This window comes from Pogoniulus pusillus, chromosome 17 (assembly GCF_015220805.1).
Source record: "Pogoniulus pusillus isolate bPogPus1 chromosome 17, bPogPus1.pri, whole genome shotgun sequence".
Lineage (NCBI taxonomy): Eukaryota > Metazoa > Chordata > Aves > Piciformes > Lybiidae > Pogoniulus > Pogoniulus pusillus.
Genome location: NC_087280.1, coordinates 16,949,099 through 16,974,286, shown reverse-complemented (window position 1 = coordinate 16,974,286; position 25,188 = coordinate 16,949,099). Strand labels below are relative to the sequence as shown.

Genomic DNA, 25,188 nt, shown 5'->3' with positions numbered 1-25,188 from the left:
GTAGGCCTGGTGATTTTAGCTCAGCCAGAAAAGATATTGTCCTCACTTTGTGCCCAGAAGTCTTGTGCAGGACGAACCAGTTCCAGATGAGGACCATCTGTGATTTGGTGCAAGAGGAAGTAACGCTTACACGCATGAAAAATGTAAACAAAGGGTGCTTCCAGGCTCACAGACAAAATCCACAGCACAAAAAGGAGAACAGTTTTGCAGGAGGATATCTAAAAATACTTTATCTTTGTTATTTTAGTATTTTAGAACTAATAGTGCTTCTGGAGGGTGAAACCAGGCCTGAAAGATGTCCAGTGAAAATTAGTAGCTTTTTAGTAACAAAATTCAATGGACAGCTGCAAATAGAATGTGAGATGGAAGCCTAATGCAGGAGAAGCGTTTTCAGACTCGAGGTTTTTGGTTCATCTGCAGAGACAATCCAGGCACCTACTGACCTCACTGTTACAGTACCAGAGATCTTTCTGCTCCTGCAAGGTCTAGCCTTACAAAGCCCTTATGGAACTGGGATGTGAAATTATTCCCACAGGACAGGGCATGTAAAGCCTCATATGCTCAGAGGCTTTTTGTGCACCTGTGAGAAGCTGGAAGGGCATGATCTGCCAAGGCATGCCAGAGGCTAGTGGCAGAACATGGGATGAACCCATGCCCTGATGCTCCAATCTCCTCGTATGCTCCTGGAGAGCCTCTTCTGACAGTGCAGCACTCCTGTGGTGTGACACATCATGATCACACGTTGTGTGTTTTTGTTATTAGTGCTTTGTTTTCTCTGCCCAGAAGGTCTGAGGCAGCGTGAACAGCTTATTTTTAAATGCAGAGGATCACGTTCTGGTTCATTATCGTTCCAGCAGACAGTAACTGATGCACGGTGTTGCTGCTGGTGCCTGGAGGTTACTTTCCATGCACAGGAATGATGACACAGCCACCGACTGTAGAGATGGTCAACATACTGCTGCTGCTAGCAGCAAGATGGTGGAAAAATAGCAGTTTTGAGAGCTGTGATTTAATCATCTAGACACAAGTGCTATTTTTATCCTCTTTTTAGGTCTCAAGTCTGTGCCAAGGGAAGGTGATGACAAAGCTAGTGTCTCCCACAGCACAGGGGCAGATGAGCGGTCTGGTTTTGGGGAAGGGAGAAGCAGGGTGGACAGTGGCAGCGGTGGGGAATGCACTCGTGGTGGTCATTTTGCAACTCACAAGCTGAAACATTTTGTTGGCATCTCTGATGACTCCACCATGAACCCCACTGGCTTTGTACACTCTGCAGCTCAGTTCACAGGATCAGCGAATCACAACACGGTAGGGATTGGAAGGCATCTCTGGGGATCATCTAGTCCAATCTCCCAGCTAAAGCAGGGTCATCCATAGCAGGTTGCCCAGGATGACAATGTCCAGGTGTGTTTGGGATTGCTGCAGAGGAGACCACACAACTTCTCTGGGCTGCCTACTCCAAGGCTCCAGCATGCTCATAGCAAAGTTTTTTACTTATGCTCAGGTGAAATTTCCAGTTTGTGCCCATGGTCCCTGTTCCTGATGCTGGGCACCACTGGAAAGTGGTTGGCCTCATCCTCTTGCCCTCCACCCTTTAGCTGTGGATGTGCATCTTTGTAGCCTGCATTGAACCCTGTCTCTCTTCATGGATCTGTGAGACTTGGGGAGCCTGCGGCCAACCGACCCCAAACTCCACTGTGGTTGTGGGCAGCTCAGAGATGGGAGCCAACGCCATGTCGGCAGAAGGGCACTCACACCGTGCCTGGAGTTAGGGCCGCCGGTGGGCACTAACCAAAGCAAGAGGTGAGGCGTGGCTGTCACACATCTGTGTGTGAAGGAAGCCCGAGGAGTGCGTCTAGACACAAACCGTGCAGAAAAGGTAGACAAAAGTGAAAAACTTCAGGTTCCACCGAGATTTGAACTCGGATCGCTGGATTCAGAGTCCAGAGTGCTAACCATTACACCATGGAACCGCTGTAGCAAAAGCCTCTCCCGGCCCGCTTTAGTGCCTTCTTCTCCGAGCGCTCTCGCTCCCGCTATGATTTATCCCCGCTGCCGTACCACCGGGTGGGTAATGAAGGGTGTCGGTGCGGGTCGTGCGGACTAGGCAGATACTGCACCTCAGTCCTTCCCGCCCGTGGTGCCGTCCCTTTAAGACCGGGATGGGCAGGGCCGCGGCTCTGTCTCTGGAAGCAGTTCTGCGCTGACCCGGATGCACCTGGCGGTGGGCGGGCAGAACGCGGAGGGCGGAAGCGCTGCGGCGGCTGTAGGGAGGGGTCCGGCTCCGGTTCCTGCTCCCAGTGTTCGGCTACCGCCGCGCCTCGGCGCACCCCACCATGGGCACCCGCGATGACGAGTACGACTATCTCTTCAAAGGTAACGGCCGCACCGCCTTATCTCTGTCACAACCGGAGGGGTCACCTTCCGGAGGGGGTCCTTGCCTTGGCGGGGCGTGGGGAGCGGCCTCCTCACGGCGTGTCCCTCCTGCCCACAAGCAGATTTTGGCGGCCGCTCCCCTAGCGCGGCTACCTGGGGGAGCTGCGGGGCGGGAGAGGTTGGAGGGCTCCGGCCAGGCGCCGGTGCAAGGCGGGGGCTGTGCTCCCGCGGGTTTCGCCGAGCCCTACTCGGATGTTTCTGGAGCTTGATCGCCTAGAGTGGGCTGGTGTCGCTGCCTGCCCCAGAGCGCTTCGAGCACTGGTACCCCCTCGCCCCAAAATGTCAGATTTGTGCTGGTTTCCGTAGGTGTGATCGGGAGGGTCAGCGTCTCCTGCTTCGTGAAAAGGCTGAGGCAATGGCCAGCCTGCTGGGGTGGCGAGCAGAGATGGTAATGAGGCTGCCCAGCCTTGATAAGTACCTTTTCCAGCTATTGAGTAGGACTATAAAGTGAACGAATTGTACTCGGCACTGGTGGATGATGCAGCTAATTTAATACAGTGATACTGTTTACTTCCTTCTGTGTTCTAAGCCCTTCATAAGGAGTGAATGTAACTGCTGTTTCATGCCCAGTGCTCTTCATTCTGTCCGGGCACCTCACATTCCACCCAGCAGAGAAGGGCAGGAAAAGCTTGTCTTCCAGGAGTGATGCCCCTCCAGTCCGCCCTACAGCAGCAAGTTGGGTTAAAACCTTGCAGGTTGTAGTTAGCTGTTGATTTTTCACTCTGTAGAGTAAAATGCCAGCCTGCTGTTCGGTTCTTAAAGCATGCTGTGAAAGACCTGCAGAAATGCTGATGCTTTGGCGTTGACTGGCCAGTTTTTAAGGTCCTACTGCAAAAGCAAGCAAAGTGTTGTAAAAAGCAGTTGTTTGCCGTGATAAGGTTTTGTGAAGTTGTGTTTCGGATTTGTGGTGTCGCTTGTTACTTAGTAATAGTGAGAGATCCAGTGCTTGTTACCTTGAAACTCGGGATAAAGAAAACCATCAGTGGTTTTCTTCTGTGTCCTTCAGTGCCTGTGCTCACTTGGGAAAATTAAATTTCTTTTCTAGCCTTTTTTTACCCAGTTGCCACGTGGAATGTGGCTTTGTGCCTAACTATAAATCAATCACCTGTACTGCTCTTAGATTGGGTGGAATCCCCATATGGAACTGGATGGGCTTTGAGATCCCTTCCAACCTATGCTATTCTATGATTCTTTCTATGCCATGGTTTAGTTAACTAGAAGAGGTAGGTGATAGGTTGGACTTGATGATCTCAGAGGTCTTTTCCAACCTGATGAACTCTGTGATTACTGTATGTATAAAGAAGGGCCTCTCTTCTGGGCTTGCAGCATTGGCATGGGCCTTGCTGATCACCTCCTGTCAATCTTAACTTGTACACCGAAGCACCTATGGTATCAAACCCACTGCCTTACTTCTTCATACAATTCTGACAGTGTGCTTTTAATTAATATTTGTCTGTGAAGGCCTGGAAATACCAGTGACTCAGAGCTGCTGGGAGTGATCCTGCCTTTTATTAAACCTACTTCCTTGTGTAAGTGGGAAATAAGAGTTGAGATCCAGATATGTAGAAAAGTTCAAAGCTAGTTTAACTGATTGCCCCTCCTAGAGCTTTTTTTTTTCCCTGATTAGACTAAGAAAGCTGTTGAGGGTGCTGTGAAAATGGTGCTGTGAAGATGAGCTTTCAGGCTTTGCAAAACTCAAGTAGACTGCAGGAAGTTGATGCATTGTCACATAACTGGGATTACTGTGGCAGCTGAAATAACATAACAAATGCAGAGTAAGACAAATTGTGGAAACTTTTGTAACTTTCCAAAGGTGATGGTGGTTGTAAACAAGCTGTCAGCAGTCTGGAATGATCTTGGAAGTTGTTATGAATAGGTCTCTGGAATGAATGTCTTATTACCAGGTGCTGGTCAAAAAGGCAAAAAGTAGGTAAAAGCTCGTGGAAAAGGAAATGAGAACTCAAGTGGAACGTTAAGATGATGTTTGAATCCAAGATGTGAACATCTTGGGGACTGAGGAGATACGTAGCCAAGATGGGCATGCCCGTGTTGGAAAGGGTGTTGTAGAATTAAAAAGATGGAGAAAGACATCAAAATAATCAGAAGAGAGACCTAGTGGATTCATATCTGTAGATCCCCTAGGATGATGTACAGCTTTATCAGAATTAAACCAGTGAGTGATAAGGGCAAGTAGGGAGAGTATCTCATATGTCGTAATTTCTCAGGATATCTGAAATGATGCTTATGTTGAGCAGCAAGCAAAACCAAAAAAGACATAAAATCCTGCAGAAGCATATGCAAATCCTGGAGTGGTACATTGCCATTAGTACTATGAATGGCTTTGAAAGACTATACAAATTTATAGGGGAAGAAAAATGTCTGTTGGGGTGTTTTGCTGTGATGGTTACAATGGCAAATCTAAAGGTGTTGCTTGTTTGGAGATGCAAGGGCTTGCAAGGTCAAAGATTGTTCTGTTACACATAATGGTTTTCAGACATCAGTTCTTGGCAGTCAGACTGGATACTGGTCTACAAGTACACTTAATCCAGTAGGAGAGTTCTTCTGGATATATGAACTTGAAGGGATATGGTGGGTTAGTGGGACTGAGTTCTGATTTTGACTTGGTTTGTAATAATTGGATGATAATCTCTAGTCTCGCTGTCTTTTACTACTCTTGGGTTGAACTACCACATGTCTCTTTATGTGAGACCTCTGCTTCTGTACCGTCAGCCACTAGCAGTCTGGTTGACTCTGTGGGTGGGTGTGACCTGAGCCCACCTGTGTACAATAAATTCACAGCACCTGTTACAAAATGCCCCTCTCCTGACTTGCAGTACTTCCACATGTGCTAAAGCCTAAGCCTAGCTGTAAAAATACCACTTCTCATAAACTTCTTTTGTCCAACTACAGATCTTTGTATTCTTCAGTACTTCTTGGGCTTAGCTGGGAGCAGTGCCTCCTACATTTGAGAAAATGAAAGATCTATGAAATTCATAGGAATTGTAGGAACTTGTAAGAATCTTGCTCTGATTATGGTGGGAAGAAAATACAGTGAGGATATTAAGAAATTAAGCCTGGCTTAAATGCAGGTGCTTATAGCTCATTTAAGTGAATGTACTTGCATTAGATGGGTAGTTTTTAAAACGACCCCCACTTGTAGATGTCTTCTGTGTTTTCTATGGACAAAGCTTGAGAGGATTGTCTGCACCTTGACCATCTGGAACTTTGGATTTGGGGTCAGGCTTCTCGCTTCTGAACACAGATCTCACCTGCAGTGACACTCAGCTTATTGTTAGGAAAAACTCTGTTTCAGCTGTCTGCATCCCACTTTGCATCGTGTTCATGTCTCTAGCTTTACTCTTTGATATTGAGGAAGCACTCTGAAACTGAGCAGACTTGTTGGTTTGGTTTTAGAAAACACTTTATTCCTTATTTCATTTAGGATAGTTTGTAGGGAAAGGTGGTTGCATAATAGTGGTTTGTACAATAGCAGGAAGCCCTTTGCCTTCTCTGCATTAGATGTTGAGGCACTTTTGGGCTGCAACAACCCTGCCAGATCAGCTCTTTTACTACAGATGTGTTTGGAGGCCCAGCTCCGTGTTAACATATGGTGTGTACAGGTGATGAATGACCCCTCCCCAAAGTGCCTTTACGACACCAGGCAATGGCTGAATACATAAGGGGCACAGCAGAAGAAAGAGGTTAGTATTAAGACATGATAATATTAGGTTCATCACCAGTAACCTACAAGGTGTAGATTCACATTTCCTTTAAGCCCTGTTTGAAGAGGACATGAAGAGGTATTCATCAAGTTCTTCTACAGGCCATGGATATGTGTCCAGGCTCTTTACTGATATGCCTCTTAACAGCAGAGCTCAACAGTAGGGATGAGTGGGTTCAGACATTGTAAGTCTGCTTGTTACATGAGGCAGCATGTGGCTTGTGTAATACCTGGCAATAATATTTCATGAGGGAAAACATTTTCTGAAAATCTCAACTAAGTTAGATAGAGGCTTAACAGAAGTAAAAATTGGCTGAGCTGGGATGTTGGTGAAAAACTAATTCTTTCTTGATGTAGTTCTCTAAATGGCCTTTCATGCAACTCAGGAAATGCAATTCTTATTTTGGTCTTCTACAGAAATAAAACTGGAATTAAAGAAGAAAATGCATACAACAGTTTGGACTTCTCTGTTTCTTTATTTTTATTATTTTTTTCTCTCCACCAAATGCTTCTCTTAAACCTTTGGGGAGGCAGGGGGAAGGTAAATGCTGTAGGTAGTCAAGTGCATTGATTTAAAGCACATGGTTGCACATATTGAACTGGCATGTCACTAAAGCAGTGAGAATGACCTGCCTAGGGCAGGATGATCACTGTCCTGACTTTCAGGATGTGCCAATACAAATCTCCCTTGATTGTGAAGCTTTCTAAAGTGTTGCTTCTGTAAAGGATGTGCTGGTCCAGAGAAGGTGATTGATGGAAGTTTTCAAGAGCAGATCTTGTGGCTGAACTTGCTTAAATGTTTCCTCTGGATCTTCTTCCTTCCAGTGCTGATGTAGTAAAGAGATTTGCTGGTGATGCAAGTTGGGTAGTACAGGAAAGTTGCAGTGCAGCACTGGAAGGGATGCATTCTGATGAGGACTGCAATCCTCCAGGTGAGGTGACATTTGGGATGTAGGGATTTATGTCTGGGGACTAATGGTAATTTGGTAAAGTTTGCCAACTTTAAAGCTAGAATAATTCAGCCTGATCACAAGCATACTGAGCTGTTAAGGTGATGTGGTCAGGAAGAGGAAATTTCTGCTCCAGGTGTGCCTAGTAGGGATGGAAATACTAAAACCCCTGCCGACATCACAGGGAGAATCTCACTTAGTGAGAAGAACAACAGAAGTCCTTCTGTGTGGTAAAGAAGCCGAAGAACTCTCGTAGTGAAGAAGTTTTGGGAAATGACAGTCTGTTTATGAGGAAACATTTGAGAAGTTTGCTTATTTAGCTAGTAGAACAGAGCCAAGAGAAGATGTGGCTGCTTTCTATAAACACCACTGGGAGAAGAAACTAATAAGCTAATGGACAGTGCTGGCACATGAACACCAACTGGCCCCTGAGCACTAATTTCTTCTGAAAATTAGAAGACAATTTCTAACCATTAGGAGTGAGTTTCTGGAAGAAAAGCCCAATGAGAATGCAGGAACTATTAGCTTGAACAGGGAACTAGGTAACGTCATTTCCCTCCCAGAAACTGCTTGCTCAGGATAGTCAGAAAGGGACTCGGCTCTCCAGGGTCATTCCTGTTGTGTACTCGGCAGTGGTGAGGCCACACCTCGAGTATTGTGTTCAGTTCTGGGCCGCTCACTACAGGAAGGATATTGAGGTGCTGGAGCATGTGCAGAGAGGGGCAGTGAGGGTGGTGAAAGGCCTGGAGCACCTGGGCCGTGAGGAGCATCTGAGGGAGCTGGGGGTGTTCAGTCTGGAGAGGAGGAGACTGAGGGGAGATCTCATCACTCTCTACAACTCCCTGAAGGGAGTCTGGAATGAGGAGGGGCAGCCTCTTCTTAGTGACCAGCAACAGGACTAGAGGAAATGGTTCCAGCTGCAGCAGGGGAGATGGTTTAATAAGGAAAGCAAAATAAAAAATAGAATAAAATAGAATAAAGTTGCTGTTAGAGCTGTTCCAGCTCATAGCTGTTCAAAGTGATACTTGCTCAGACTGGCAGAGGTGCAGAAAGTGTGCAGAGTCTTAGGCACCTGCTGACATTGCAAGCTGTTCTATGTTCATGATCAGGAGGAGCTGCAGTGGCCCAATTAAGTAGAGGAAATAGCTGACTTCAAGGAGGAAAGTCTAATAGTTTCCTTTTTAATTGGGACATATTAATCTGGTGCTGGAAACTGTTCAGAACATAAGCAGCATGGGATTCAGACAAGGAAAGGGAAAAAACACCTGGCAGAGGAATTAAAATGATGCATCTATTGTAGACTTAATGCTTTGAAATGTGGCCTGGACAAGAAAAATGTGTTTGAGAGGAGTTCTCAACAGTTGTGTGGTGCATTCTCTTGGGGAAAGGACACTATGTAGGATGCTTTTCTTGTTTAGAGAAGTTTTTGGCTGCTGCCAGAGTTGGGTGATGACAGAACTGAGGTGTGTGAAGGGAGCTGACAAATTTCACCTCCTAGGAACTTGTTTGTAGTGCATCCCAGTGAATATAGATATGATGTCACCTGAGACTGTGGCCTAAACCTGCCAAGAGTATTGAAGAACTTATTTGGCAAGAAAAAAAAAATCACCAAGCCAGGAAAGCTGGTAGCAGTTCACCAAGTGATGATGATGATGATGCAATTAGGTGCTCTGTCCCTTGCACCAAGTTTGTTATGGTGTAGGGTCTTCTATGCCAGCAAAGCTGGGTCAGGGCAGCTGACATTGAACAGTGTGGACCTGTCACATGGGAAAGCAGAATCGTGTTTGCATTCAGCATATGTGCTTTCCACTTACCTACCCTTGTGATCTCTATGACCAGAAGTGGTTAACAGCCACTCTGTGCTTTAAGCAACTCCTGGAGCTTGGCTGGCTGTGTGCTGAGTCAGCTGGCAGAGGACGCTGGAAAGGTCTTGATGGAGCATTTGCCACAAGGCCGTGTTTGAGGCTAGCGTTTTCATTTTGTTTTATGGTGCATGTTTAAAAGGTGCTGCTTTGCCCTTGCAGTTAGAGGAAATCCCATTTGTCAGAACTGCTTTGCATTATTTAACTAGAAGATGGTATTCAGAGGGCTGCTGTGTGATGCAGCAGCAGATGGGAGTGTTTGCACTGCTAGACTGAGACTGGGTGTGATCGAGGTGTGTTTGGTGAGCTCACTCCTCTGTTGTGCTACACGAATCTTTAGTGTTGCCTTGCAGTGTCTTGATTGTTAAATGATCTATATTGCCAGGGCCAATAGCACTATCGGGAATAGTGGCCAGCAGGACCAGGGAAGTGATTGTTCTGGTGTGCTTGGCACTGGAGGAGCAGCACTTCAAATACTGGGTTCAGTTTTGGGGCCCTTCACTACAACAAGGATATTGAGGTGCTAGAGCATGTCCAGAGAAAGGCAACAAAGGTGGTGAAGGGTCTGGAGAACAGGTGTGAGGAGCAACTGAGGGAAGGGGGGTTGTTTAGCCTGAAGAAAAGGAGGCTCAGGAAACACCTTCTGGCTCTCTACAACTCCCTCGAAAGGAGGCTGGAGTGAGATGGGTGTCAGTCTCCTTTCCCCAGTAATAAGTAACATAAGAGAATCAAAGTGGCCTCAAGTTGCCCCAGGGGAGGTTCAAGTTCTACATCAGAAAAAACTTCTTTGCTGAAGGGCTTCTCAAACACTGAATTGGGCTTCCCAGGGTGGCAACTGAATCCCCATCCTCAGAGGTGCTTAAACAGCACAGAGATGTGGTGCTGAGGGACATGGGTTAGCACCAGACTTAGTAGAGTTAGGTTGTGGTTGCACTCGATCTTAAACGCCTTTCCCAACTGTACTAGTTCTATGATTGTATGGAATATTAATGTTTGTTTCAAAACAAACAGCCACAGCTGTTCTGTTTTGCAAGTGAGCCTGCACTCCTTCGCCTGGACTGGCCTTGATGGGCTTCAAAGTTTATCAGCCGTTGTTCTCAAGGATTTTATTCATCCTTTTTTCCTTCCTTTCCCTTCTGTTATCAGTTCTGTACCTTATCTTCATTAAGGGCATGAGATCATCCTGAGAGGCTCCAGTTGGTGTGACTCAGGCTCATGAATGTGTTTCATCCAGTGGCCTGCATCTTGGTAGAGAGTTTTAAGTTACACTTGACCCCCCCTCACCTTTCAGCTCAGCATTACAGGATATTGCAGCAACCCCTCTGCTTTTCTTCCTGTAGCAACTGGACTTTAAACCTTTGGTCAAGCATAGCTGAATCCTACCAATTAGTTTGCTAGGCAGTGGTGCTGTGATGAGGCGTGATGAGGCAAGCTGAGGCAGGGAAGATGGAGTCAGTGGTGGTTCTGAGGCCCAGCAATGCCTCTGCAGCATTTTAGAGCTGTTTCAAGCTCTGCCTTAAGTGTGCCAGGAGTTGCAGCAGCAGTGAGGGGCTGCAGAAGGGCAGAATGATGTTGCTCAGTGTTGATACTCTCTATCAGGTGGTCTTGTGGTATTTTGGGGGTTAGTTCTTTCTTTACAATCTTTTCTGCTGCAGTAGGGAGCTGCTTTCCTGCAAAGATTATGAAGTGTGAGGAGTCTGCTGCTTGCCCTGTGTTTTGGACTTCTTAAGCAAAACAGAGTTCAGTTGCATGGTGCAGGGATTTTCAGGGATTTTTGCTTTGGATTTTTTTTTTAAGTTCTAGTGTTACAAGATTGTGAAATCCAAATAGTCCTTGACTTCTGCAGCAACAGCTGTGCATAACCCTTCTGGAGGAGAAATGGTCTTCTATGCTGGGCACAGGAGGTCAAAGTCAAGTCTAAAGTCTGTTCAGAAAGCTGCTGAATGTGGCAGCTCTGGTTCTCTGCAAATACCAAGACCTGGACAGTTGATCCATGACAAGAATGGTAGCTTTTGCTATTCTTTCCTTCATACTTTGGGAAATAAGTGTTTATTGCAGGCACCTGTGAAACTGTATTCTGCATCTGGAATCTGATCCTCCTGTCATTTTTGTCTTGTAGTTGTGCTTATTGGAGACTCTGGAGTAGGCAAGAGTAACCTTCTGTCTCGCTTCACTCGCAATGAGTTTAACTTGGAGAGCAAAAGCACCATTGGAGTAGAGTTTGCAACAAGAAGCATTCAAGTTGATGGGAAGACAATAAAGGCTCAGATATGGGACACGGCAGGGCAGGAGCGATACCGAGCTATAACATCAGCGTAAGTGACAGCTTGTGTGGCTGAAAAGAAGCTTTTGCTGAGGAGAGCAATTCTGGGCCTTTCCAATTCCTCAGAGACTGCAAATGTGTGTGTTTGTGTATTTTGTTGTGTAATGCTTACAACTTCTGCTGGAATGAAGCTTAAATATTATTCAGCCCAGAAACTTGATAGAGTGTGTCCCTGCACAAACTGCTTTACCTCTCGGTGCTCTCATGATATGGAACTGGAATGCCTAGAACGCAAGAGCTCTGAGAGACTCAGCTGATAAAACCTCCAGGAACACAGATATTACTTTATCAGTGGTAACCTAAGACCAGAAACCCTTGTGTAGCAGCAAGGACTCACTTTCCATGCTTATGTAATTGGAAAAAAAAAAAAAAAGAAAGGCAACCAACAAGGGAAAAAACAAAACAAAAAACAAACCCAAACAAAAAAAACCCCTCCAAACAGTGCAACCCAGCAGAGTAAAAGCTGGATTCAAGTAAAGTTGGAGGTAATTGTGGGATGGAAGAACACAGCCTGTTTCTTTTTGAGTGTTACTGTGCCTCTCTCGAGTCTGAAAGGAGACCAGCTGTGGCCTTTTGCAAAGGGAATAGATCAGGTTGACGTTTTTATGATCCAGTGAGTCATTCAAAAGTCTCTCTATCACTATGGGCTGTGCCCTTACTGCACCCACAGGGATGGGTTAGGGAGTGGATCAGAGGTTGAAGGTGACAGGAGCTCCCCACAGACTCCAGAGCTTCATTTTTGGGATGTGGGGTTCTCCCCACAAACGTGGGATTTGGCATACCCTCTGGCCTCTGAGCTGCCCTGGCTGCTGTGATGGCCCTGTGGTGTGACTGTAGCCTAGATGTCCTGTTTCTTTGTTTCAGTCCCGTGTAGCCTGCTTTTAGAAGTCTTTTTTAGATAGCTATCTTAGTAACAGCTGTTTCTTGTTACTGCACAGTAGCTTGTCACTTCTAATCGTGATGTTCTCTGCCGCATCTCTTCACCCACAGGTACTATCGTGGAGCTGTAGGGGCATTGTTGGTGTATGACATTGCTAAGCACCTCACCTACGAGAACGTAGAGCGATGGTTGAAGGAGCTGAGGGACCATGCTGACAGCAACATTGTCATCATGCTCGTGGGGAACAAGAGCGACTTGCGCCACCTGAGAGCGGTCCCTACAGATGAGGCCAGAGCTTTTGCAGGTCAGTGAGCTCCACATAATTTCCTAATGCTAATAACTGTCTGGAGATCTGCCTGCCTCAAAGCTGATGAGGTTAAAGAAACCTTGATAAGGTTAATGAAAGTCCAGGAAGCTTCCTCACACAATTCATGGATGTGTAACACATTCTCCCTTTCAGTGGTGCAGGAAGATGTGGCTCAAAGTAAAACAGCACTGGACTGATCCCTGTACTTGGGAATGAATGAGCGTAAATTCTAATGCTGATGTTGAGTGGTGTTGCTTTCAGATCATAGAAAGAGGAAAAACCCACAGCCTTTTATACTTGATACCCATGCATCTCACTGGGAACACTACAAATGCAATCTGATAGAGAAGCTCTTCCAGATGGGAAGCAGATATGTGATGCACCTCTCTAATTACAGTATTTCTGTCCCCACAGAGAAGAATGGTTTGTCATTTATTGAGACGTCTGCTTTAGACTCTACAAATGTGGAAGCAGCTTTCCAGACTATTCTGACAGGTGAGTCATCTTGTGCTTTGTGCTTCAAGGGGGAAGGGCAGAAGGCTGCTCAGCTATGATGCAAGCAGGCATTTCTATGCCTGTAAAGTGTTTGTAAAGTTCTGCTATTTAATTATTCTTCTCAACCATAAGATTTGGAGTTCAGATTCAAGGTGTCACAGGGGAAAGACCAGCCTTGAGCTCACAGATGAAACTGTGTTCACTTTGATCTGCCCCGGGTTTCTCATCAGCCTGGTTTTATGTTTCAGTTTCCCATTTGTGTATGGTACAGGGAGTGCCCTTGGAGAATTGCCTCATGCAGGCATCAAGTTAAAACAGCCATTGTTCACCAGAGAAGTCAGTCTAGTTTGTTTCCATCTTTAATGATGACCATAGCAGTTGCCAAGGGAAAAGGGATAAAAGAGTAGAGAGCCTCCCTTTGAACAACACTACTCCTGATAATCTGAGATGTGGTAACTCCTGAGCTGCAGGATAGTCACTGTCATTGCATTTAGTAGATCTGCTTGGACTTTTGGCCTGCATGACATGTGACAGCAGTAAGTGCTGTGGGTTTTATGCTCTCTGGATAAAGTACTTCCATTTTACTTAAGCCCTTTTTTTAGATAGGCAAAACTTCTTAAGACTCTGAGACATTCCACTGCAGCTACATGGGAGACCTTAACTTAACCATGGCTTATAAAGAGAATTCACAAACTGATGTGGAAATCACCGGCTGTTGTAGGACTTTTGTACTGCTGTGCTCCCTTTCAGCTGTAGCTAGGGCATGGTGGGACAACAGTGGTGTGGGGGGTGCTTGAGCTTTTATCATTCCTAACTTTGACAAATGCTTTCTAAATCTGAGTCTCCAAAACATTTGAGAGGCCTCTCTGTTTTGGTACATCTGTTCTCTCTGTTTTGAGTGCCTCCAGCATGCTTCTCAGTTGCAAATTTAAATCCTTCTTTCCCAGTGTAGCATTTGCTGCATGATGTGCAGGGTGTGAGCAGCAGCCCCACTAATAAGCTTGTGTCTCAGTCAGATCTGATTGCCGTGACATTGGCATCTTGTTAGCTTTGACTTTTTTTTCTCTTTTGCCATCTAATTTAGACTTTCTTTTAAACACACACCAAAAAGGACACTTGAGCCATACTGGAGCAAGAAGGCTTACATATATTCAGGTGAAGAGCCAGCTAGGAAGTTTAATAAAAGTCTAAATTCTGTAGTGTTTCTGGAGTTGTTTGAAATGCTTTATGAGCACCTGAGCAGTGGAGAGAGCTTGTTGGGCTGTGGAGTATTATTTGCCTGTGTCTATCTGTTTCTAGCCTTACCCATAGTTGTAAAAGGCCTCCAACAGGTTCTGGATCTATTATGTTTTTAACAGTGATTTCCTAATCAGTAATGCTCCTCTCCTTATGCCAGCAAAAAGTGTCCCCATGTTAGGGGAACAAACAGTGCATAGAGATGTTTGTCATCTCACTGCTACATACAGTGCTGGGACTAGAGTTAGTTTCCTCTTTATCTCAACCATGTGGTTCCCTTTTAACTTCAGTGTAGTCATTTGGTTGTAATTCAACATTGCACAACTTCAAAAAGAAGGGAGAAGTTATGTTAGCTTGACTCCTTCCATGACTAACTGCTAATGCCATCAGAGGGTGGACGGCTAAGGAGTGGCTGACTGCGATGCTATCGGGGATGCTGCCTGGATTTCCTGGTTTCTTCACCTGCCTAAAGGCAGACCTGTCAGAAATGGTTGTGATTTGGGCATGAATTTTTCAGGAGGAAGACAGAGAATCATACCATAGGTTGGTATGAGTTGGAGGTGACCTCTAAAGATCACGCACTTCCAACCCCCCTGCCATGGGCAGGGACACCTAACACTGGACTAGGTTGCTCAAGGGCCCATCCAACCTGTCCCTGGACATGTCCAGGGAGAGGGCATCTACAACTTCCTGAGCAACTTATTCCAGTGTCTTACCACACTCACTGTAAAGAATTTTTTCTTAGTATCCAGTCAGGATGTTCTCAAACTGCCTGACACACCTAGAACAATCATTTTTGTGCCTAGTCATAACTGCTAAAACCTTGAATGTCTTCTGTGGTGCATGTGGTCCTTAATGGGCCCTCTCCTTTTAGAGCACCTAGGTCAGGTTATGGCTAATTGGGATGTGTATGATGTAGAACAACCATCCTTGCTCTCTGTTTTCAGAGGGGATCAGAGCTCTCAGGTGAAGGTTAGTGAATTAACTTTCATGCTCTGTCAGCAGCAATCAAACAGACCTGGAAATCCATCAGACATCGTTTATCCCCTCCAAGGTGCCTATCAGGCTGTCACAGCCAATATAAACTGGTCACCTTGTTGTCCCTATCTCCCAGTGGATTGTTCTGTTCTCCACCAGTGACAACTGAAGGGGTGGAAAGTTTCCTGCATGCCCTGGGCTGCTGCCTTGCTGCCACAGAGCTGTGTGACGCTCAGCCGCCACACTGCCGTTGCCATGGGGAAGCAGTTCACCTCTCGGGCACAGGCTGGGCTGTTTCTTTATCTCTCCTCGCAGGCTTCCAACAGTACCTTTTCTTCCAAAAGTTATTCTGGATTCTGATTTGGGGAGTTTTGCTATTTGTTTTTTTTTCCCTGTTTTAATTTCCCTGTGAGGGAGAGCAGTCTGTACTGGGACCACAAGTGATTAAAACTTGCCCCTGGTGCACTTGGACAGATTGAGGCTGTTGCTTTTCCACAGATGTCAGTATTGCCTGCATATTGCTGTGACTGGTTTGGGTAAAGAGCTCTTGGGTATGTGGGCAGGATCCTTGTTCAGGAGGGACTGGTTCAGCACTGCTGGAAGAAACACTTCTGCTGATTAGTGGGCATGTGGCTTGCTCCAGACAGGAGCTCCTGTTTCAGGGAGATAAAGATGAAGTAAATAATGCATTAGCAGCAGGTTGGCTCCATCTTGGCTGTGACTGGCATGCTAAGGACAAGTGTGCTGCCAATAAACTTCTCAATAGCACTTCAGAGCTGGCTCTTTGTGTTACTGATTCACATGGAAGAAAAGAGGGGAGCAGCCATCTGAGGAATGCAGTTTTCAGTGACTCTGTAGAATCACGGAGAGTCTGTATTTGGCAAGGCTGCCTCCCAGCACAGTGCCTGTGGGTGGAATGCTCGCTGCTCTTTGAAGAGGGAAGTTGGTAAAGGCAGCAGGCTTTGCCACAGGCTGTGAGTGGAGGTGGCTGGCAGAAGGGGCAGGGCATGCTGCTGCACCGGCTCTGCTGGTATTTGCAGTGTTGGGAACTGCACCATAGAGACATCCCAGGCTGCTCCCAGTGCTTTCTGCACCGCCGCTCAGATCTCTCCTGAGCAGGGTGTTGTGACTAAGGTCTGTGGCAAAACTCCTTTCTTTTTAATCCCTTTTGAAGCTGGTCTGGTTGGGACAGTGATGGAAACTTGCAAGAGCACTTCCCTTGGAGGTGTAGCAAGGTCCATGTTAAGCTTATCCATGCCTAAGTTCTCAGATGAAGCTGCTTTGAATAGATGGCTTTGGGCATGGGAAGGAGTCCATTACAGCTGGCACAGCCTGAGTATGTGATCTGTTGTTGTTACAGGTGGAAGAGAGGGCAGAAAGCTTTTCTCTCTTCTCCCTGTATTATGGAAGACTTTTAGTCAGGGCTCTGTCTTGCATCTAGTGGGCTTTTTTCTGTGCTATTGTGGATTCCAGATGAGGGTTTGGGGACCTTTTTCTTCTGTAGAGTAATAGTTCCTAGCCACATTCTTAGGTTGCAAGATGTCTAGACTTCAAGGGCTGACTGTGGGGCACACAAAGCTGCTTTGTATCATCTGGCAAATAAGGAGAGACTAGTATTATAATCCTAGCCACTCTGAGCATTCACAGCAGGATAAAGCATCCTTAAAGTAAACTGGAGTCTGCCTCTGTTCCCTGCCTGGCTCTGTGCTGTCTCTGTTCCTGTGCTGCATTCTGCTACAGTTTCATTTCTAAGGAATCCCATCTCCAAGGAAACAACATCACAGAGCATTAGCATAAAAAAATCGAGGGATTTTCTCTTTTGTTAGCTCTGTACACCTGAAAATGAATGAAATGCTAGTGCAAGCTGAACAGACAAGGACTGGACGAGATCCTCCTAGGCAGCAGTGTCACTTTTTCCCAGCCCTCTCACAGAGCCAGGCCTGTCTCTCACAGTTACCAATTATGCAGTGATGCATTCAGCTGAATGTGCTCTTAATAAGGTCTCATTCAGTTCCTGAGCCAGGCAGCAAGTGCAATGTCTTCATTAAGAGCACAGGTCTTCATTAGCCTGCCCTTCCTCCCTGCAGATCAGTTTTAGTGTGGGCTTTGCTGCTGGGTGTTTTTCCCTGGTGAGAGCAGGTTTAAGCTGTTCCTACCTTCCTCTTCACACCAGCGAAGCTGTGTGTGCTGAAGGTGTGCAGCTGATCCAGGGAAAGGCACCTTTGAGCCGTTTGGGCTTTCTCCTAGGGCAGTAGCTGTGGCTGTGCAGGGGTTGGCACTGCAGAGGAGGGAGTAGCAGCAGTGAGCAACAAACTTGGCACTGCTGCAAGTTGACTTGAGGTGATTCTGCCATGCTGCTCTGGTGAGACCTTGCCTGGAGTATTGTCTCCAGCTCTGGGGCCACCAACACAAGGACATGGACCAGTTGGAGTGGATCCAGAGGAGGGCCATGAAGAGGGCTGGAGCACCTCTCCTTCAAAGACAGGCTGGCAGAGTTGGGGCTATTGGGGGGGAAACTGTTTAGAAGGGCTTGTAGCAACAGCATGAGGGCTATGTTTTTTAACTGTAGCAGTGTAGGTTTAGGTTGGATTTAAGGAGAAAGTTCTGCACAATGAGAGTGGTGAAACATTGGAACAGATTGCCCAGAGATGTGGTCGAGGCTTCATCCCTGGATACACTCACAGTCAGACTTGATGTGGCCCTGGGCAGCCTGATGTAGTTGATGTCCCTGCTCACTGCAGGGGGCTTGGACAAGATGACCTTTGAGGGTCCCTTCCAATGCGGTGCAAGCTGTGAACCAGTGATTCAAGCAGCACAGCTGCCCAGTGTCCTTGTAGGACTGCTGGAGACGGCCATGGAGGTGGGGATCATGGGGACGTGTTTCCAGAGTCCCTTTATCAGCAGAGATATCAGTGCTGTTAAGATTGTTTTCAAGGCTTCGGGGCTGTTTACAGAAGGCCTTGGCAGCAAGATGAGGGTGTTGTACAGAGGGCACCCTGGTGTGAGTCCTTGCTTGCAGTCCTTGGAGGAAGTGTGTGACAGCTTGTGGTAGAGACCAGTGTGGACTTGTTGAGGACGTTCTGTGGTACACTGGGAATTGCTGCTGTTGCTGAAGGTGCTGCTAGAGAGTTTCCAGCAACAAAGGTGGCAGAGCCTGCTCCCGTTGGGTAGGAACAGGCAGCATTCTGCACTTGAAGGTGAGCTGGCTGCCCACCCTGAGCTGGGGCAGGGCAGTGGAGCAGAAAACCTGAGGAATGCAGCGCAGGTCGCCTCCAGCTCTGCACACTGGCACTGCGCTGAGCGCTGCTGAGCAGCCTGCCACAGGGCAAAGCGATCTTTATCCGCCGAGTCCCACGTGGCCTTGCAGGTGGCTTTGAAAGTAGCATTTTTGGGATTCACTGAACTTGAGAAGCTGTTAGAGGAGTGAACTCAAAGGGTGAAATCAGGAGATCCTTCTACATGCGCAGCTGTTTGGTTGCCTCAGTGACTCCATCTGTAAGTGAAGCAGATATAAAATCCATTTTTCTGAGCAGTTTATCTGAGTTGGAGCTGTCAGTTTGGAGCCCCCTCAGGCAGATTCTTTCAAAGCCCCACTTGCAAAGATCGATGTTACCTTGAACTGTCACAGCAGTGTCTCCATGAGAGTTTTCTTTTGCCAGGAGCCCCATGGGTGTGTGCGGCTCTGCTCTTACTCTTCCCAGGGAGCACTCGGCCTTTGTTTGTGTTGGCAGCTTAAGGCAGAGCAGGCTTGTTGCATCAAGGACAAGGTTTTCAAGCCCTGTTTGTCAGGACCCCTTTTCAGCTCCTCGATGCTATCTCTTCCCTATGTGGTGAGAGCCGGCACTTAGCTGTGTGAGCAGCCCTTGGCAGCACGAAGGACCTCTTTGCGCAGGGCTGCTCAGTCTCCAGTACTGAAATGGTGTCAGGATGTGCACTGAGCAGCAGCTCATTAAAGCTCTGAACAAAGGCTGGTCACTAATGACACTTTCCTGGTGGAAAAGACTGGTCTTGGTCTGAGGTCAGGTGAGGTGTTTGTGTCTGGACAGTCGTTATCCAGCTGAGAAGAGACTTTAGAAGTTCAGAAGCACTTGGACCTTTGCTTTGTTTCGCCAGCTGTTTGTGAGCTGTGCTCTTCCCTGCTTTGCTGTGCAGGAGGAGTGAAGCCACCCTCAGCTGCAGCCAGGGCTTATCTGAAACCCCGTGGGAGGGCAGTGAGCTGGAGCACACAAATTGGGTGTGGGCATCAACTCCCTTCTGGTGGGAGCACTGCTGCGTGGCAGTGCTGGTGTTTGTTGCCAGAGCACTTTTCTGCCGTGCAGTGTAGAAGTGATGTCATTTCAGGGTCAGCTCCTTGCTGAATCTGAAACACTCTCACGCTTTGCTTTCACAGCAAGGCTTAGCAAGCCTTTTGTTTTTGAACTTTAAGGGTTTTAAATCTCAAATTTGCAAAGGGCTCCCCCCTGTTCTGTTTTGGTGTCCTTTATTTCTGTTCTGGGGGTGACGTGCTGCACACACTGTAGTCTTCCGTGCAGCTGAAGGAAGTGCTTTGTAGCTACTCTGAGTTTATGTGCAGCATGTGCCATCAGCCACTGACAAAACCCAGGAAACTGGGCAAGGCTTTTGGTGCAGAGGAAGGCACAGGAGTTTAACCTGTGCTCTCTGGTTTGTGCTGGACTTCCTCTGGTGTCTCTGTTTCTTTTCCATAGTTTAGCCACAGTAACACAGTGAGCTTTGTTAAAGCATTTGTGTGCTGCTGAAGGGGTCGAGGCTCCCCTTTTGGGCCCCAGTCAAACTTTTGTGAAGGTTGAAAACTGCCTGGGTGATAGGCAAGGTTTTGTACATGGTAGGCATGCAGCGAGAAAAGAGAACTGCAGGGGTAGTTTATCGGGGAGAAATTTGCAGCAGTTAATTTTAATCCTGTTGTTGTCTGTGGATACAACCACAAACATTCAGCCACTGTCCTCAGAGCCTTAAGAACCATCATAAGGAATTGATGGGGCAGAGAGTTTCTGATGCCTAGCAAAAATGCTGTGAATCCTGTCAGATTTAGTTGAGACGTAGGAGGCTTCATATAAACATGAGGAATTTTTTCATTGTGAGGGTGATGGAGCACTGGAACAGGCTGCCCTGGGGGTTGTGGAGTCTCCCTCTCTGGAGATACTCAAAACTGGAACGTGTCCAGAGAAGGGCAACAAAGCTGGTGAGAGGCCTGGAGCACAGCCCTATGAGGAGAGGCTGAGGGAGCTGGGAGTGTTTAGCTTGGAGAAGAGGAGGCTCAGGGGTGATCTCATTGCTGTCCACAACTACCTGAAGGGAGGCTGTAGCTGGGTGGGGGCTGGTCTCTTCTGCCAGGCAACCAGCAACAGAATAAGGGGACACAGTCTCAAGTTGTGCCAGGGGAGGTTTAGACTGGGTGTTAGGAGGACGTTCTTGACAGAGAGTGTGATTGGCATTGGAATGGGCTGCCCAGGGAAGCGGTGGAGTTGCTGTCCCTGGAGGTGTTCAAAAAAGGACTGGCTGAGGCACTTAGTGCCATGGTCTGGTTGATTGGCCAGGGCTGGGTGCTAGGTTGGACTGGATGATCTTGGAGGTCTCTTCCAACCTGGTTGATTCTATGAAAACCCGCCTGGATGTGTTCCCGTGTGATCTGGTGTAGTTGATCCTGCTCTGCAGGGGAGTTGGACTGGGTGACATTTCAAGGTCTCTTCCAGCTCCTACCATGCAGTGGTTACTAAACCCTATCTCGAGGAAGGCAGGCAGCTGTTTTGTTTTGCACCTTGCAGTTGAGCTTCGCGGCTGTGCGTTAACCTCCTGAGTCCCAAACCTGTGGGCAGTCAGTGCGCGATGCGTCCTTTCCCCCAGGCTCGGCTCCGTGCCCGTGCTGTGCTGGCGTGGCGTGGCCTGATGAGCTCTCTCTCCTCTTCCAGAGATCTATCGTATTGTTTCCCAGAAGCAGATGTCGGACAGGCGTGAGAACGACATGTCTCCAAGCAACAACGTGGTCCCCATTCACGTCCCTCCGACCACTGAGAACAAACCAAAGATGCAGTGCTGTCAGAACATATAGAATCCTCCTCTCTTTCCTACAGGCTGTGTATATCCCCCCAGGTCCAAGATTTAAATATATTTGTAATTCTTGTGGTTACATTCTTGTGTTTCAGTTACTGCTTATTCCTTCTGAATTTCTCCATGTCTTAAAACCACTTTGATTTCAGTGTTTACCGATCTGTTGCTTCTCTGTGGCTGCAGTATTTTCCCGACAGCGACTTGTCGGTGTTGGTTCAGTAAATTGGTGGGAAGCTGATGGGATCTTTCCAACGTGATGCCCGCTAGTCAGAGTGCAGACACCTTCAGGGAGCACTCCAAGAGCTTATTCTGCTCCTCAAAGTGATTGCTGTAAGGTTAACTAGGAAAATATCTCTGGGCAGGATAATTTTTCCTCATCTTAAGGTGTCTGCATCTAAAGCTTGCTGACGTGCCCATTGCTCTGAAGTGCAATTTTAATGTAAGTTAAATGTTTTTGGCTACATCTTCAGATTGTCAAGTTAAGGATTTTTAACCTAGGCTATTATGGGTGAGAAAAGAGAAATTCTCACAAACAAGCAGCAGGGTTTCTACCTGTGAATGAGCTTTTGTGGTTTGCCCCGCTGCTGCAGAGGAGGTTGTGATGAAGCAGAGCTGCTGGGAGGCTGCCCAGGGAGGTGCTGGTGAGACTCCGCTTGGGGATGCCTCTTGGAAGCAAGCGAAAGCCTCATCTGTGTAACTGGTGAAGGGTCACTAACGCTGGAATCTGCAGTGTGGTTTTGTGCTGCTCGAGACTTGGCCCCCGCCCAGTGCTGGTGGTATCAGGATTTGAGGATGCCTTTTTTCTGTCCTGGCGCACACACCTAAAGGCTGTTGTCACGTATTGCTTACCACATTTATTAGCACATGCCATGCAGATTCGAGCCCCTAGCTGGCAAATCAGTGACTTCTACAACCTGCTCCTGGCTTTCAGTTCTGTTTCATCTGGTATGTTTAGATTGTTCCAGTGGTTTGGTTAGATGCTCTGTAACAAACACCTGGAGTAGTTTCCTTACTGGATGCATTCCTTCTGTGGCCTGTCGTTCAGTACAAATCATCTGCTGGATTAGCTTGTTCAGGGATACATGAACTGTGCCTTCTGCTGCTGCGCTCACCGCGCTCGCTGCGTGCTGCTTCCCTCATTAACGCTGAGATTTGGGGGCTGTAGGCACTGAGCTTCCACAGTACTTACTGGAGCTGTGTTGTATAAACGCCTGCAGCTAGTTAGACAGAGGCAAAATCACTGATTGTAGGAGGATGTTTCTCAAACTCTGATATGACCCACGTGGGAACACCCAGATCTGGGTAGGTACCAGCTGTGTTTCGTACCCAACCTTTCTGTCTGGCGGTGCTCATGATGTGTAAGGCACACGGAAGGCATTGCTGTAGTCGGTCACTTGGTTTTGTTGTTTTTTAAATCCATTTTCTCCTCCTGGTATGAGTTCTGAAGATGCTGTTTTGATCTGTTTGTAAATTACTTTGTATTTTATGCATGTACTGTACCTTGATTCATTATTTTTTTAGATTGATTTAAAATATATTCATCCATGATTCTAATAAAGAATTACAGGGGACGACTCAGTATGGTGTTGGGTGCACTTTTTGGGAGAGCTGGGTTTTGACCTGGAAGGTTTTAACTTGAACTGGAGGTTAATAAGCTGGAGTGGAAGTACCCCCAGGAAAGGAACTGAAGGAGTTGTTTTAACACAGTTGCATTTGCTCATACTAGGCCTGCAGCTTTTTGGGGGCTGCTGGAGGGCATAGCCACAAGAGTTTGGTAGCTTCAGGAGGGTTTTGTGCTCCAGTCAAATCTCTGTGTAGCTTTTTTTGCCCAGGGAGGTGGTGGAGGCACCGTCCCTGGGGGTCTTCAAGAAAAGACTGGATGAGGCACTTAGTGCCATGGTCTAGTTGATTGTATAGGGCTGGGTGATAGGTTGGACTGGATGATCTTGGAGGTCTCTTCCAACCTGGTTGATTCTATGATTTTATGAATCTGATTGTGTAGATGTTTTCTCTTTTTTCCCCGTTGCCACCAGTAAGAAGGTTCTGTGGGCCAGCAAGCTACTGCCTCTGTGGCAGCAGAGACTCCACTTGAGTCTCCTGAAGCAGTAGTGGTGCACAGGAGTCAGGTTGTCAGCACAAAGATAAAAGGAACAAAGGTGATTTAGGGCCTTTTTGGCACTGCAGGAGAGGATGAGGTGTAAGATTGGGCCCTTGCTGACTGTGGGGGCTGTTCTGGCACCACTTCTGGCCAGAGTGGAGTGTATTTTGAGATTAACCAAATTACCTTGGCAGCTAAGTGCTAAATTTGTCAACTGGAAATGCAGGATGAGTTTCATGTTGCTTCCTTTTGAGTCACATGGGCAGGCAGCTGTCACATCAGGTTTGGATTTCGTGTGGTTTATGCTTTCTTCTGCAGCAAGTGAAACTCCAGTGAAGCTCATGGGAGCACAGATCAGTGCTGGAGGCCACCACAGGGTCCGTGTCTGTGCACATGCTGCTTCCTTTGCCTCACAAGTAGAGCTGTGTTTAAGTCCTGGACAGCTGTGAAATGGCTGTGGGTGCTGTTACACAAAGTAAGAACTCTAATTCTTCCACCAGAACTTTAATCATAAACAGGCCTTAGAACCTGAGTTTGTACTTGCAAGCTGCTGCAACACAAAGCATAACATTTTCATGCAGTAGCTGGTAAACCTTCATAAGCTGTCAGCTTCTGAAGCAAAATCAGATGGTGTCTGGTCAGAGATGTAACTTTCCTCCTATGAAAGTCTTTTCTCTTTCTTGCAGTGATTTGGTTCTGCTTTTTCCTCATCTGTGGTATCAGATCCAGCCTGGGACAAGAAAGTACTTCACAGAGTGCTTTGACAGAGGCAATGCAAGGCACAGCTCCATCTGAGCACTGACCCAATGAGGAGGTGTTCCCATCAGATGCTGACTAATCCCTCTCTTCCCTAACTGGCATTCTTCCAGCACTAAAGTGTCTCTCTGCTAATAGGAGGCAACTGATTATTCCCAGTACTGCTTTGGGCCCCAAAATGAATTTTCTGGGAACTCTATAATGCTACAAACTGGACTTTGCTTCCAAAAGCTTCTGCCATCATCTGCATGTTTTAAAGTCCCAGCCTCACATAGGAAGCAGTTCAGTAAGTGTCTGTCCTGGAGTCAGTATACTGCAAAATTCCTCTGTGGTTTGAAGGGGAGAGGAAAAGGCACGAAAAACCTTTTCCCCACCCTTGCCCTGCAGGCGTAAAGGGGGGGAGCAGGGGGACCTTCCAGCACGAGGGGTGCCCGTGCAGTGCCCGCACTGGGATCGTGCTGGGGATTGGCTGTGGTCTTCGCGCCCAGGCAGTGCTAACTCAACTCTTTGTCTAGGAAGGGTATAAATATTGGGGGACTTCCTGCCTTGGGGTTCCCACCTTACAGTTCTCCTCTGCCTGGATGGTTCCTGCAGACAGACTCCCCTGGTGCTCAGAAGGACGAGCTCCTGAGGGACAGGACCCTCCCTGCTTTGGACGGCTCCCACCATAAGCACCTCCTTTATGCAGCTTGACTGGGCCTTAAGGAGCCTCGGAGGTCTTTTGAAAGAGAGCGAGGGGACAAGCATCTGGACCACCCTTTCAGCCAGCCTGACTCACCTGTGAGTAAACTTTTGCCTCAGCCTCATTAGTAGTGGGAAATGCTATGTTTAGTAGCTTAGCCTTTTCCAACTTCTGACTTCTAAAATAGTCAAATTTATCTCTGGTATCCTTGTAGGATCTTCTCAATCAAACTGAATCTGCTAATTAAAACTACATTAATTTCTGTATTTCAGGTTTTGGGAAAATATACATGTATTCCTGACTTGGTCACATTAATTCCCTGCCTCCACAACAGTGTCAGTGGCTCCTGTGTTTGGTGGGAGTAGAGCTTCTGACTCTTAGGCAGAAAGGACATGGAATGG

The 25,188-nt window shown here is 47.2% G+C and overlaps 1 protein-coding gene and 1 non-coding gene across 2 annotated transcripts; one reads left to right on the top strand and one right to left on the bottom strand.

Annotated features, from left to right (window-relative positions):
- Positions 1 to 1,898: 1,898 nt before the first annotated feature.
- On the bottom strand, positions 1,899 to 1,970 carry TRNAQ-CUG (transfer RNA glutamine (anticodon CUG)). Its single transcript has one exon. It is a non-coding gene; the product is annotated as a tRNA-Gln (tRNA).
- A 231-nt stretch (positions 1,971 to 2,201) lies between these two features.
- RAB11A (RAB11A, member RAS oncogene family) lies at positions 2,202 to 22,829 on the top strand. The gene is made up of 5 exons (XM_064157942.1): positions 2,202 to 2,373; positions 11,086 to 11,281; positions 12,280 to 12,473; positions 12,891 to 12,971; positions 21,113 to 22,829. The coding sequence occupies exons 1-5, from the start codon at positions 2,334 to 2,336 to the stop codon at positions 21,250 to 21,252; spliced, it is 651 nt and encodes a 216-aa protein (XP_064014012.1). The 5' UTR covers positions 2,202 to 2,333; the 3' UTR covers positions 21,253 to 22,829.
- The last annotated feature ends 2,359 nt before the right edge of the window (positions 22,830 to 25,188 follow it).

Coding starts and splice junctions, on each gene's coding strand:
- RAB11A (XM_064157942.1), top strand. CDS start 2,334: ATGGGCACCCGCGATGACGAGTACGACTATCTCTTCAAAG. Junction 2,374..11,085: donor GTACGACTATCTCTTCAAAG/GTAACGGCCGCA, acceptor TTTGTCTTGTAG/TTGTGCTTATTGGAGACTCT. Junction 12,972..21,112: donor TTTCCAGACTATTCTGACAG/GTGAGTCATCTT, acceptor CTCCTCTTCCAG/AGATCTATCGTATTGTTTCC.